Below are 15,440 nucleotides of genomic sequence, written 5' to 3'. Positions count from 1 at the left end.
GAACAAAGTAACACAATGCTACCGCCATGAATTGAAATCCTGCAGGGCCAGCGAGGTCCCCCTCCTCAAGAAGGCATGTGTACAGGCCCGTCTGCAGTTTGCCAATGAACATCTAAATCATTCAGAGAAGGAGAAAGTGCTTTGCTTTGGTCAAATGAGACCAAAATTGAGCTATTTGGTATTAACTTGACCCGCCCTGTTTTGAGGAGGAAAAATGCTGACTATGACCCCAAGAACACCATCCCTACAGTCAAAGCACCAAGGTGGAAACCTTAATCTTTGGGGCTGTTTCTCTGCTTAGGTACAGGCAGACTTTGCCGCATTGAGGGGCCAATGGACTGGGCCATGTATTGTAAAATCTTAGATGAGAATCTTCTTCTCTCAGCCAGAACACTGATGAGTCTTCCAGCATAATGACTCAAAACATACCATCAAGGCAACAAAGGAGTGGCTCAAGGAGAAGCACATTAAGGTCACAGAGTGACCTAGCCAGTCTCCAGACCTTAATCCTTTATAAAATTTATGGAGGGAGCTGAAACTTCAAGTTGCCAAGCGACAGCTAAGAAACCTTAAGGATTTAGAGAATATATGTAAAGAAGAGTGGTCCAAAATCTCTCCTGACATGTATTCAAACCTGGTAACCAGCTATCAGAAACATCTTATCTCTGTGCTTGCCAACAAGAGTTTCTCCACCAAGCACTAAGTCATGTTATACTTTGGAATCGAATATTTATTTTACTCATTGAATTTCAACTCGATTTATAACATTTGTATCGTGTGTTTTTTTTCTGGATTTTTGATTGATATTCTGTCTCTATCATTTAAAATACACCTATGATACAAAAGTCTGCAGGGGATCAAATATTTTCTCCACTTTATCATTTTCCTTCCACTTCACAATTATGTGCCAATTTGTGCTGGTCCGTCACAGCCCTCAAGTTTTCCAGGCACATTTTGAGAGTGGAAAATGATGGCAGGCAAACAAGAACTGCCATAGAAGCGGAGGTGGCAAGCACCGCCGGCAGGCAAGGTTGATGGGGAGCAGTTCTCCCAGCGATCGCAGAGAGGAAGAAAGAGGAGAGCAGGCGGCAGGATCATCAGAGCAGGGAACATCGCTGTAGCAGCTTACATTTGAATTGCTGAGTGTCTGTGTTCCCTGCATTCGCTGTCACATACAGCCCCGCCTCCTGGCCTGAATACTTTGATGCACGTCATATGTCCCAGCATTGGACAGATGTTCTTTCTATCAAAGTACCCAGGCCAGGAGGTGGGGCTGCATGTGATGGCGAGGGTGGGAAACGGATTCTGGACAGCTGCACTCCGATAAAAGTGTATGAACGCCTATTGTAATGAATAGTCAACATTCATGTGACAACAGAAGCAGGACAAACCACTGGCGCATTTCACAACATCATTGTTGGTCATAGCTAAGCTATGACTAAGTAACAAAGATGTTGTGAAACGCGTCAGTGAGGTTCCATGTTGAATTTCCAGTGACCTATATGAGAGAATGAGAACACCAAATTTAACATACCTGGTCTCCATTCACACCTGAGACCTTGTAACACTAACGAGTCACATGACTCCGGGGAGAGAAAATGGCTAACTGGGCCCAGTTTGGACATTTTCACTTAGGGGTGGACTCACTTTTGTTGCCAGCGGTTTAGACATTTAATGGCTGTGTGTTGCGTTATTCTAAGGGGACGGCAAATTCACACTGTTATGCACGCTGTACACTCACTACTTTACATTGTGGAAAAGTGTAATTTCTTCAGTGTTGTCACATGAAAAGAGATAATAAAATATTTACAAAAATGTGAAGGGTGTACTTGTGAGATACTTTATTTTATACAAAGCGCTAATATACTTAGTGATCAATTAAACAAGTGATACAAAAACTAAACAAAATAGCCACATATGTGGACAATATTCTACTCTTACTTCCAGACCCCATTGTTACTATCCCCAACCTTCTGGCAGACTTCTCATTATTCAAAACCTTATCCAACCTGCAAATACATTTTGAGAAATCGAAAGCGATTAATATCACCCTCTCAACCACTACTGTCACACAATGCAAACACAATTTCCCAATCGGGTGGGAACCTCATGAAATATATATCGGAATCAAAATCCCTACTAACCTGCATGACCTCTACGCTAGAAACTTCCTGCCAATGTTCTTGTCCATCCAAGGTGAGCTCCTTCACTTGGCTAGGCAGGGTTGACATACTGAAAATTAATATCTTGCCCAGGCTCCTCTATCTCTTCCAAGTGATCCCCATTAGACTACCCACTTCCTTCTTCACATCCTACAAACGTATGTGCAGGATCTTTATCTGGGCTTCCAAGACCCCCCGACTAATCCTCGCAACAAACTATTAGGGGGCCTCAGCCTCCCAGACCTCCAAAAATACCACTGGGCATGTCACCTAACTAGGTTGGTAGATTGGTGCGTACATGATTGGATCACATTGGAAAACTCTTTCTCCAAACTGCCACTGTCCTACTCACCCTGGATTGATCACAAATCTACACCCAAGGAATACTCGACACACCCACTTATTGTAGCGACATTGACTCTCTTCCGACTAGCATGAAAAACACTATTTGTAACACCTTTTCCAGGCCCTATGACTCCATTGGACAACAACCTTGAGTTCTCCCCAGGCCTATCATTATGAGACCCAGCCGGCAGCCCACACAACTCACACGCACAGGCACAACACTTTGTGGTACTTTCCAACCCTACCCAGCAGTTTCCGCTAAACTGCCAGAGTACAACATTGCCATTTACAAATAGCTGCAACTGCGGCATTTTTTTCGACACGACCAAGCCCACCTCTCTTTGGCACAGAGGCACACCCTTTGAACAACTGTGTAACAATGATGAACCCCAAAGTCACTTGCTCTCCACTACCTATGCTCTCCTATTCTCGAAGCACAATGTTAGAGGACAAAATTGTAAAACAATGGCGAATATGAACTGTCCATAGTTCTAACCCCTACTGAATGGGAACGCATATTCACCCACGCTCCTAAAGGCTTGATTAATGTCTCGACTCAGGAGAATAGATACAAACTATTCTCCAGGTGGTATAGGACACCAGATAAGATCCACAACTTCCACCCCACTGTCCCTCCAACCTGCTAGAGATGCAATGTGGCGAGAGGCAGCCTACTTCACATATGGTGGGAGTGCCCTCTCATCCATCCATTTTGGACAAAAATCCATCGCCTAATCTTCCACATCACCACATACACCCCAGTCTTCTTACCTGCACAATACTTGCTCCATCATACCCCGTGCCCCCCTCTTCGTATAAAAAATCCCTTATGCTACACCTTATCAATACGGCAAATGTGTGTCCTAGTAATTTGGACGAACACTGTACCTCCCACGGCAAATGAATGGATCCGACGGGTGGGCAGAATTGCAGAAATGGAAAAACTCATCTGCCAAGCGAACGTTAACCCAACCAAATTTAATAACACATGGGCCTGCTGGCTACAATTCAGGGAGTCTACGGTTCTGTCCAAACCACCCGCTTAAACCCCCCCCCCCCCCCATTATGAGCGCATCAAACCATTCTCAAGTTCCACAGACCACTCACCGACATATAGGACACACAAGTTATACTATCTGCGTTTGGACTTTTTCCTTTCTTTGCTGCACTTACTCCTATAGACACTATTGCTTAACATTTGAAGTTACATTACATTAGTCATTCCTGTGAATTTTTTATATATATATATATCGTTTTGATTTAACTATTATTGCATTATTTTGCACATTGAGAAGTGAGCTTGATATAAGCACTTTAATATTAGCACTTTAAACTGTAAGATTGGTCTAGAGATACCCAGGAATAGTTTAGCACTTTATTATTAGTAATCCTTTTTTAGTATTTTTGTAGAGTTATTTAGCACTGCTTCACCACAAATCACCTAGGAACTAAGGCTAAATGTCTCTAATGGTGACAGAGCGCAAATAAAACCTGGGGCTGGATTTGGACTGTTATTGCCATGCTTCATTTGTTTGTATTTGTGTGTAGTTTGAGCAGACAATATGTTTTAGATTTGCCCGAAGTTCTTATTTAAGTTGTGACTATTTTTGCAGGTGGTAACGTTGTTATTGGAAAAAGGACAGCTACCAGCAGTGAAAGTCCATGCTCCAGTTACTCCTCAATGTACACCACCTAACCAAGCTGAGACAAGCAAACAAGAACAGAAGGCTTCTGTACCACCAGAATATAGCTTTATAACTAATGGTAAGCTTTATGTACACTTTGAAAATGGCAATAAACTACTAGTACAGTATGTAACTTGTATCTTCGCTAAATAGTTTTTTTTTTTTCGCTTTTCTTTTTCTGATCACACTTTTATTGCCATCTGTGTCCCCATGGGGAGAGCCACACTCTTTTCTGGGATATCCAAATCGAAAAGGTGACAAGAAATCTTATAATTTACTGAAATATAATTAAAACTAAAATGTTATAGGTAACATCTACAAGTGTCAGTGCCTCAGCAGTATCCCCTAAACTGTATACTTTGGCTTGAATTGCTCCTGAAATTAGCAGTGCATTTCCTGGGATGTGAGGGTGCCCAGCTACCAGCATGTATACAGCCTTATATCTCTGTCAGCTGTGTGAGATCTAAGGCATTTCTAGTCTCAGAACTAGCAAAGTGAAAATTGATGATTTCACTACTGTTTTTTCCTTATTGCCCTCTTGTTGAAGGCTATGATATGAGGAAGCAAAAACTTGCCTCAACCAAAATCGTTGCTTCCATACAGTCGTCATGCAGGACAAGGCATGGAATGTCAGTAATAAGGAACCTTGCTGCAGTAAAACCACATGCAGTTTTGATGACTAGTGCTTTGCCCTCTGCTTGCCTTTTTTTAGCACAGTTCCCAGAGTTCAGTTTCTAGTTGAGTTAGTTTTAATATTAATATTAAGAAGAATACTCATGGTATTATATAATTTGTCTTACATTCCAACTATACTTGCAAATCTCGTATTTGCCAATATCTGCTTGTTCTACCCCCCCCCCCCCCTTTTTTTTTTTTTTTTTTTTTACTTATTCCTCCTTCTTTAATACTGCTGTTTGTCAGGAACTGACCAACCATATGTAAGCATTTTCCATTTAACCAGTTCAGCTCTCACAGCTGTATACCCCCAATAAACCAGTTTTTACAATTTTTGCAGTGAGCCTGTTTATTTTGCAGTTTTCTCATTGCTTAACCCCTTTCCGCCTCCTGGCCCTTTTGCGAACTTCTAGTTGCTGGGAGGCGGAGCTGATCATTCGGGTCATTTGACCACTGTGATTGGCTGTCACAATGGTCACATGTTGGAAAGATTACAATCGCAAGTGTGCATCAGGAGCCGGTCCACACTGACTGTGCTGGGAGCGCATTCTCAGCACAGTTTTGTGTTTACATAAGGCTGTGTATATGTGGCCTCTCTGTGTTAAATTTCACCCACCAAGAGTTTGCATATATTGTGTGCGGCTGGCGGGAAGAGGTTAGTGGTTGTAAAGGCTTAAGGTATTTAGGATGCATGAAAGCCGGATTGCGTCTCTAGACACCTGCAACCCAGACCTGATGTTTGAGAGGATCAGATGATATCCCAAGTGGCTGACTTGTTTCAAGGGGCGTACCCTTGAAACGCGTCAGCCATTTGGGATATTATCTGATCCTCGCAACATCAGGTGTTTAGAGATGCAGTCTCAGCAACTGACAAGCCTCTTTTACATGCTCGTTTGAGTATAAACATTGTTTTTATGCTTTTAATAAAATTTACTATTGGTAATGCACAAGGTCGGTGCGCCCTCCTTTCTTTTTTGTTCCAATTTCGAGAATACTCCTTGTTCTGAGGAGGGCTGCAAGACTGCAGGCACTGTTTTCATTTAAATGGTTGGTCGCACCACCTATTTATAGACTAAACACCCAAGCTCAGGAGATTATTATTGTTTTTTTGACCCTAAGAACACCATCCCTAGAATCAAGCATGGAGCTGGAAACATTATACTTTCGGGCTGTGTCTCTGCTACAGGTACAAGCTGACTGTGCCGCCTTGGGGGGCCAATGGATGGGGCCATGTATTGTAAAATCTTGGATGAGAACCTTCTTCCCACAGCCAGAACTCTAAAGATTGGTCTTCCCTTCCATACCAAACATACCGCCAAGGTAACAAAGGAGTGGCTCAAGAAGAAGCACATTAAGGTCATGGCATGGCCTAGCCAGTCTCCAGACCTTAATCTTATAGAAAATGTATGGAAGGAGCTCATCTGACCACTTCCAGACTGCCCACCGCACATTTACTGCTGCAGGGCAGCCTGGCTGTGAGAAACAACGTACCTGTACGTTGTTTCCTCTTCTGAAGCCAGCCAGTGGGTCCGGCACCAGTGATGGTCGTCAGGACACGCCGATCGTTCGCTAGAGAGGCAGAATGGTGGTCTGCCTATGTAAGCAAGGCAGACCACCATTCTGTCAGAGAGGAAGAGAGATTTTGTGTTCTTGCTAATCAGGAACACAGATCCCTCTCTTCCTCCAGTTAAACCATTCCCCACACAGTTATAAATCACTCCCTAGGAGCACACTTAACCCTTTGATCGTCCCTGATGTTAACCACTTCCCTGCCAGTGTCCTTTATACAGTGAGAGTGTTTTTTAGCACTGATCACTGTATTAGTGTCACTGATCGCCAAAAAGTGTTACTTGGTGTCAGATTTGTATGTCGCAGTCCTGCTAAAAATCGCTGATCGCCACCATTACTAGTAAAAAAAATAGAAATGTAGCATAGTTTGTAGAGGGGAGCAATGTTTGGTTTCATCATTCATGTTTCAGTGACACACATTGAGAGCCTTCATCACTCGCTTAATGTGATTATGCTGGTTTTTAGTGAATGAGCTGTTTTATTGATTAATTGAACAATTGATCAATTCATTATGTGTCAGATTGTGAACCATATATATCGTCACTTGCTCTCATGTTTGTCAGCTATGAATAAGCACTCTCGGTAGTGTGATACGCGTTAGCTGTTGTTGCTTTTGCTGTGATTCATTTGATGTGTTTCTGTTCTACGAATTAACGGCATTGAATTTGTTTTGGAGTGCGGCCGTCCAGAGTCTTCTAATTATCTACATTGTAGAGGGGATAACTTTTTGCGCAAACCAGTCAATATATGCTTACTGGGATTTTTTTTTACCAGTAATATATAGAAGAATACATATTGGCCTAAACCGATGAAGACATTTGATTTTTTATGTTTTTTTTTTATTGGGTATGTTTTATAGCAGAAAGTAAAAAATATATATTTTTTAAAAATTGTCGGTATTTTTTTGTTGATGGCGCAAAAAACATAAACTGCAGAGGTCGATCAAATACCACCAAAAGAAAGCTCTATTTGTGGGAAAAAAAGGACATACATTTTGTTTGGGTACTGCGTCGCACGACCGTTAAGACGACGCAGTGACGAATCGCAAAAAATGGCCTGGTCATTGAGCAGCCAAATCTTCCGGGGCTGAAGAGGTTAAAGTGATTGTAAGAGCAGAATTTTTTTATCTTAATGCATTCTATGCATTAAGATAAAATGCCTTCTGTATACAGCAGCCCCCCTAATACTTACCTGAGCCCCATCTAGTTCCAGCAATTTTGTTGGATTGTCTCGGCTGCCCGTGGCTCCCCTCCTCAATGGCTGAGACTGCAGTGTGGTGCCATTGGCTCCTGCTGCTGTCAAAGTCAGCCAATGAGGAAAGAAAGGGGACCAGGCCACAGCTTAGTGTCTGAATGGACACAGGGAGCTGGGGCTTGGCACGGGTGCCCCCATTGTAAGCTGCTTGCTGTGTGGGCACTTGTCGGGAGGAAGGGGCCAGAAGTACCAAGAAGAGGAGGATCCGGGCTGCTCTGTGCAAAACCCCTGCACAGGGTAGGTAAGTATAACATGTTTGTTATTTAAAAAAAAAAAAGAGACTTTACAATCACTTTAACTCTGGTCTAATTCAAGTCCTGACTAAATGTTTGTTCTGATTCTGATTAGGAAATGCACTTTCTGGTAGTGTAGAATATTCCCACCCTACTTCCCACAAATTCCAATTAATCAGTAATGCAGCCAGAATAAATGGGGTAGGGAGTCATCTAAACTACCTGGAAGCACCAAAGTTTGCCTAATCATTATGGGCCAAAATTTAAGCAGAACCATAAGACTGGATTTTTTTTTTTTGGGGGGGGGGGGGGGGGGCGGTATTTTTTTCAAGTGACAGTCACATTAAGATAAATTTATAAGGTAATTTTAAGGTAACTCTTTAGAACAGTCGCAAAATTTTTCAAGTTGCCTGAATTGCACTTTAAATGGCCTAAACAGTACATTTTGATGGGGCCCTTCTGTTGAAACTTGAGGCTTTGAAGCTGGTAATGCAAGCAAGTAGCTGCTTTACATTTCTTGGTTGCCCTCTAGTGGTTTTAAAGGACACTTGCAGACTACAAGTTCTCAAAGAATCTAATTAATATTGGCACAAATGTGCGGTCCAGCAAATTATACACTTCATATAGGGCAGGGGTGCCAAACCTTTTAAAGAACGAGGGCCACTTAAGCGACTTAGTAACCAGTCACGGGCCACAACGAGTGGAGCGAGTGGATGACAGGTCCATGTCCACCCTGCATATGCAGAGCAGACACGGCTCGCTCTACTCTATGGGCCTTCTGATCTGGTCTGCCATGATGACTTCTGTTTTTTTTTTTTTTTTTTTTTTTTTAGTGGACTGGATTGGAAGTAGTTGGGTATATACGGTCACAAGTCCGTTTACATCTGTGGCTCAATAGAGGTGAACGGAGGGTCCTATTTGGGTCGGACCGATCATGCCAAAGGAGCCTAATGCTGCTTTCACACTGTGTGTGCTGTGGTTTACCTGTACTGCAAGTGCAGTGCAGTACACCTGTGGGTTAGCTGCTCTTTGCCTTAGACTTCTATTATTATATCCTATTGGTGTGATGCACTTTCTGAAAGCTCACCACACCTGCAGGTAATAACAGAAGTCTATGGCTCAGTGCAGGTTACCCATAGGTGTTCTGCGCTGCACCTGCGGATCAGTTTGAAAGCAGCCTAGTAACCACTGCAGAAGAGAGATGCCCATATATACACTGTGATTTTAGTAATAAATGTACCTTTAAAAACAGTCTTCCATTCAGGTATCGCCGGCTGTTGATGTCTCAGGCAGAGTGCATTTGGTATCACTCCGCCTGTACCAGGAGGTGGCGCTATACAGGAAGCATCAGTTTATGCAGCTCTGTAGCCACTTTTCTCTACTACCGGCTTCATTAATAACACTGATGCTCTGGGATGGGGGGTCAGCAACGCACAATCTGGGCTTGCCAACCCGCCATCAGAGAGCAGGAGGTCGAGGGCCACATCAGAGGGCTCTGCGGGCCACATGTGGCCCCCGGGCCACTGGTTGGGCACCCCTGATATAGGGTGACTTACAGTGATAATATTTTGAGAACATAAGTGGCTCTTTGGAATAATGTTTTTTAACACTCTCTTTAAAGCAATATATCGTCTATAGATGTACATTGGGTATCTAATCTGTCCTGAAACTAATGCAATTGACTGCTAATGTTATATGCAGCTTTCCCTAATTTTGTGTCCCATTGCATCAATCTCCTTTGTCAACTTTCTATTTGTTTTACCATCCAGACAGTAATTAGGCCAAACCTGGTCTAAATCATAAACATTCCGATCAAAAGTTACCATAATATACAGTGCTATGGGAGGATGTTTATCCTTTTCCATTTTTTTATCATTTATTTTCAATGCATTCATCTGCTAGGCTTTTGAACATTTTTTTTTTTTCTCTTCCAGACAATGTATATGAAGTGAAACTAGTGAAGAGCAGTTCTGGCCTGGGATTTAGCTTTTCTCGAGAGGAAAATCCCCTTTCAGGTCAGAGTGATTCAAGCATAGTTCGAGTTAAGAAACTGTTTCCAGGTCAGCCAGCTTCAGATTGTGGCAAAATAAATGTTGGCGATGTCATCCTAAAGGTGAATGGAGCCTCATTGAAAGGACTTACACAGCAGGTAAGCTGTTTTATTGGATTTACATTCACAAGTTCAGATGAATGTTCTGCCATTTCTAATAAAATGACGGCATTTTAAACTAGTTTTCTCTTTTTCTACTCCCAGGAAGTTGTTTCAGCTCTGAGGGGGACGTATCCAGAAGTCACTCTTCTGATGTGCAGACCACCAGCTGGTACATTGCCAGAAATTAGCTCTGTGATGCTGGTGAGAAGAAGACGGTCCATGTCTGAGACTTTTATGGGTGCTATGTACTGTATACTTCTGCCAAAACAGTAATACTTGTTCAGCAGTTAACATCATTAGGATGTTCATATCCATGTCATAGAATGACACTGGCATTATACTAATTAGGCCATTAATCAGAAGACACTATTAGATTATGCACTATAAATATATGCACTTTTTCTCAGGCACTAAATAATTGGAACATGTGGTAGCAATAAGGCACATTTGATTTGTTTTCAACTATTGGCAGAGACAGTGTGAGCAAGTTTGTACGTGTTAGCTTATATGATTCATACTAAAATCATGTCTATTTCCATTCATTCAGACACCACTAAATACCCCGCAAAAGTTTCTACCGGATGAGAACCAAGGTGGCTTTCGTAGCTCCGACCATTCACTTGCACATGAACAAGATGATAGTTCAGATGAGGATGAAGAGGTAGCAGATACAAATATAAGGAGACTTAAGAACCCCTCTAGGAGGGATAGCTATAGCGATAGTAGTGGTACAGGAGAAGAAGACTTTATACCAATACAAGATGAGACACAAATGTGGAATGCCACAGTGTACCAAACTCCATGTGCTTCAAGGGTGTCACCCCATGGTCAGGTGGATAGCCCCGACATCCAAGAGGAAACGGTCCGCTCCAGCTTTTACACGCCAGAACAGACACCTTACAAACCACAATTTGAAGACAGGTAAGCAGTCCTATGATTCTTTTTTGGTATCTGAATGGCATTGGCAGGCAAACATCTTAACACCATTTTATCTTCTCTACTGAATGTACATGACTGTAGCACTGGTTCACAAGTGTGTAGATCAGAAAAGTCAGAAAACATTGCTGTGCATTTGCATATTAGGAATAAGGTGACTCTAAAAGTAATGAACGCATTGGATATGTAAGTAAGTATATATACCGTATATACTCGAGTATAAGCCGAGATTTTCAGCCTCTTTTTTGAGGCTGAAAGTGCCCCCCTCGGCTTATACTCGAGTCATCGCTGTCTGCCCGCTCGATCAGCGTGTCGAGCAGACAGACAGCGGCCATTCTAGAATTCAAAAGCCGCGCCTCCGGCTCCGCCTTCGCCTGTGATAGGTGGAACACTGAATTTCCCAGCAGCCTGTGTTCCGCCTATCACGGGCATCGTCTCATCCTCGTACTACGGACGAGGATGAGACGATGCCCGTGATAGGCGGAACACAGGCTGCTGGGAAATTGAGTGTTCCGCCTATCACGGACATCCGATAGGCGGAACAGCAGTCAGTGGGAAATTGAGTGTTCCGCCTATCACCGACGGAGGCGCGGCTTTTGAATCCTAGAATGGCCGCCGACGAAGAGCTGAAGGACGGAGGCTCGGCTCGGGACGGGACGGGCCGGGCCGGGCCGGGCCGGGACGCAGGCTGGACGGGACGCAGGCTGGACGGACACAGGCAGGCTGGACACAGGTAGGCTGCACGGACACACACACACACACACACACACACACACACACACACACACACACACGGATGCATGGACACACACACACACGGATGCATGGACACACACACACACACACACACACGGATGCATGGACACACACACACGGATGCATGGACACACACACACACACACACACGGATGCATGGACACACACACAGGGATGGATGGACCCACAGGGATGGACGGACACACAGGGATGGACAGGCATGTCTCACCCTCGGCTTATACATGAGTCAATAATTTTTTCCAGTTTTTTGGGGGTAAATTGGGGGCCTCGGCTTATATTCGGGTCGGCCTATACTCGAGTATATACGGTAAGTAATGAAAGCATGAATGCCAGGTAACTAGCATTATTTTCAGGAGAAGCCACCAGTGGCTGACTTAATACTTGTTCTAGAGCCTCTATCTTTGCTGAGCACTGTGACTGTTCAGCTTTTGCAAGTTCGGAGGGTAACTCCATTATGGCTGCCTGTGCACCCTGTAATTCCTTCCTAAGCAGTATAACACAAATTCTTAGCCTCTCTTTGATTCAAAGAGGCAATGCAACTTTCTCTTACTTTACACGTTTGTTCTAATTCATCTAATCTCTGTTCCAATACACATTTCTCAGTCACTAATTGTTCAAAGCGATCACCAACATTTGCATCTGCCTTTGCAACCATTGCTACTATAGTCTCAGTTACACTTTCTACCTGTTCCAAGAATTGCTTTTTTTCCGCATCTCCATTGGACTTGTTTTTTTCCGTAACGTCTTTCATCAACAACATGCATATACTATTGGCCATCTTGGATTTCCTGCCTTTTTTCGATTTTTTATTTATGAGATCATTATGTGTATTACATTGTCTGAAAAGGTTGCTGAATTGGCGTGTTAAATCATTCTCTTGTATAGACTCAAATCTAACACAGCTGTGCTTGTTAATGAAACCTTCAATGACTTCCATTGATATGCTAATCTGCAACTAGCTACACTGAAGTTGCTCAGCCAGTTGCTTACACAATGCACACAGATAGACAGATAGATAAAACACACACACTGATAAAGCTGTTTAAAAGCTAACTTTTTACCTCTAGTCCCAGAACCAGGAGACACACTCCAAGACACAAGGCATACTCTTAAAGCCTTACTATACCACTGATTCTTAAGCCCTCTTAGATCACAGGCCACATTGAACTTCTATTGGAACAGAGAGCTACTTCACACTCACATAGGGAAAAATAAAAATAAACTAAATAATAAAAAAGAAATCAATTTATGAAAAAAATTAAAATCTATATTTCTCCCACTTTTTCCTCAAAGATGTGTGGTTTATCCTGTCAATCTGCAGGCTACATCAGATAACCAGGGTTGATCAAACCCTTACTCTCACCAGTACTCTTGACTGGCTACAGACCTAACAATACAATAAACGTTAACACATACACATATATCAGACAAAAAAATTTCACCAGAATATTTACTATTGTACCTGTATATTAATATGTCTATTCCCTATAGTTAGCTAGTCTAAAGAGTCTGATAAGCACAGTGATATAACAAACACATCTGCTTAGTAAACATGTTACATTTATTTCCCAAGACCATAAGAATATACTACACAGCAGAATTAGAAAAAAAAAAACAACATAAAGGTATTAAAAGAAATCACAATGTTACAAAGTTTACAATCAGAATACAAGAATATACTTATCACAACCTCTAGCTAGATTCCTCGCCTGGTCTCAAGATGTTTAAAAACAGATACGTATAAGATCCACAAATATAACATTGGAACAACACCAGGTTTCCTTGAAGGTACTGTATATGTCATATTCTATTGCATTCTCGTTTTACTCCCTTGCATATTGGAAGGATAACCAGCATAAAGAGCAGAAGACTGATTTAAATAATAAAAAATATGACAGACGACTTAGACCTGTTGAGTAGTTAGAATCCTATTGTAGGCAAGAATGGGACAACAGTCCTCTCTCAAAACTCTAGCAACTGGTCTCAGTTCCCAGAGTGTTTGTAAAAGAGGGGCCCCTTCACCATGGTAAACATGGTCCCATCCCAACTTTTTTGAGATGTATTGCTGCCATCAATTTCAAAGTTATCTCATTTTCTTAAAATAGTGCATTTTTTCAGTTTTAAACATTAGGTATATTTTCTATTGTGAATAAAATTTGGATTTATGAGATTTTTAAATCATTGCATTCTGTCCTAACTCTAAATTTTGAGAGCCTCCACAGTGGAAGCACATGCATTATAATGGCTATGCAGAGGGCTGGTAAGCCTGGAGGGAGCCCATCCCTCCTTAACCACTTCCCATCTGAGCCAATTCTGGCACTTCGCTCCTATATGTAAAAATCATCCATTTTTTTTCTAGAAAATTACTCAGAACCCCCAAACATTATATACAGTAATACCTTTGATTACGAGCATAATTCGTTCCAGAAGCATGCTTGTAATCCGTATATCAAAGCGAGTTTCCCCATAAGAAATAATGGAAACTCAGGTGATTCATTCCGCAACCACTGCTGATGTATGCAGTACTGTATGTGGCCAGAGGTGCGGGGGCGCTGGTGACGCTCAGACACTCGGGAACTGTTGACACTTTCAGGTGCTCTGACGCACGTTACGCCCACCCCACCCAGCTCAGAGTGTCTCAGAGCATTTATGAGTCCTCCAGCGCCCCCGGACCTCTGGCCACCTACAGTAATGCATACATCAGCGGCTTGAGTCCTGCTTGTCTTGCGAGACAGCGCTTGCAAGTCAAGTCAGGATTTTTTTAAATATAGCTTGTCTTGCAAAATGCTCATATATCATGTTACTCGCAAAACCGAGGTATCACTGTATTTTTTTGATTTTTTTTAGCAGAGACCCTAGTGAATAAAATGGTGGTCATTGCAACTTTTTATGTCACAGGGTACTTGGCAAACGATTTTTCAAACGCTTTTATATTTTAAATAATGTGTTTTAATACTTTTATGTTTTAAATAAAACAAAAGTTTAATGAATTAAAAAAAAAAAAGTTAGCACAATTCTTTTTGTATAATGTGACAGATGTTACGCCAAGTAAATAGATACCTAATGTCACACTTTCAAATTGAACACACTCATGGAATGGCGCCAAACTTTGGTACTCCATAGGTGACGCTTTAAACGTTTTTACAGGTTACCTGTTTAGTTACAGAGGAGGTTTTGGGCTATAATTCTTGCTCTAACACACGTAGCAATACCTCATATGTGTAATAATGCAGTTTACATACGTGGGCGCGACTTACGTTTGCATTCGTTTCTCTGCGCGAGCACACAGGGACGGGGTGCTTTACATTTTTTTTAAATTATTCTTTTACTTTTATACTTTCTCTTTTATATTTTTTTATCACTTTTATTCCTTTTACAAGAAATCTACACATCCCTTGTAATAGGAATAGTGCGTGGCAGGTCCTCTTTATGGAGATGTCCTCTTATAAGATCCCACATTTATCCTTCAGGCTGGAAAGGCTGAGATCAAAAAATAAACTGTCTCGGCCTCTCCAGCTGTGTCCTTGACATTGTTTACTTCTGCCAGCCTGGACTCTGAGGGTCATAGAGATGACTGGGGACCACTCTATGCTCAACTTCCAGTGGCAACTGATTCATTCTCCAGTTTGTCAATCGCACGGGCGAGGCGGTA

At 42.3% G+C, this 15,440-nt stretch overlaps 1 protein-coding gene across 14 annotated transcripts in view; it reads left to right on the top strand.

The window, feature by feature from the left end:
* The window catches only part of PTPN13 (protein tyrosine phosphatase non-receptor type 13), a 413,328-nt gene that overhangs the window by 329,527 nt on the left and 68,361 nt on the right, over window positions 1-15,440 (top strand). For all 14 annotated transcript variants that reach the window (XM_077476384.1, XM_077476379.1, XM_077476376.1 and 11 more), the window contains 4 exons: window positions 4,121-4,271; window positions 9,858-10,072; window positions 10,178-10,276; window positions 10,623-10,996. In XM_077476384.1, coding sequence (XP_077332510.1) covers window positions 4,121-4,271; window positions 9,858-10,072; window positions 10,178-10,276; window positions 10,623-10,996 — 839 coding nt within the window. The remainder of the gene's footprint in view (window positions 1-4,120; window positions 4,272-9,857; window positions 10,073-10,177; window positions 10,277-10,622; window positions 10,997-15,440) is intronic.

This window comes from Lithobates pipiens, unplaced genomic scaffold (genome assembly GCF_037356315.1).
Source record: "Lithobates pipiens isolate NorthernLeopardFrog02 unplaced genomic scaffold, aLitPip1_a1.2 Scaffold_13, whole genome shotgun sequence".
Lineage (NCBI taxonomy): Eukaryota > Metazoa > Chordata > Amphibia > Anura > Ranidae > Lithobates > Lithobates pipiens.
The sequence above is the reverse complement of the archived record's forward strand: the minus strand, read 5'-3'. Positions and strand labels throughout refer to the sequence as shown.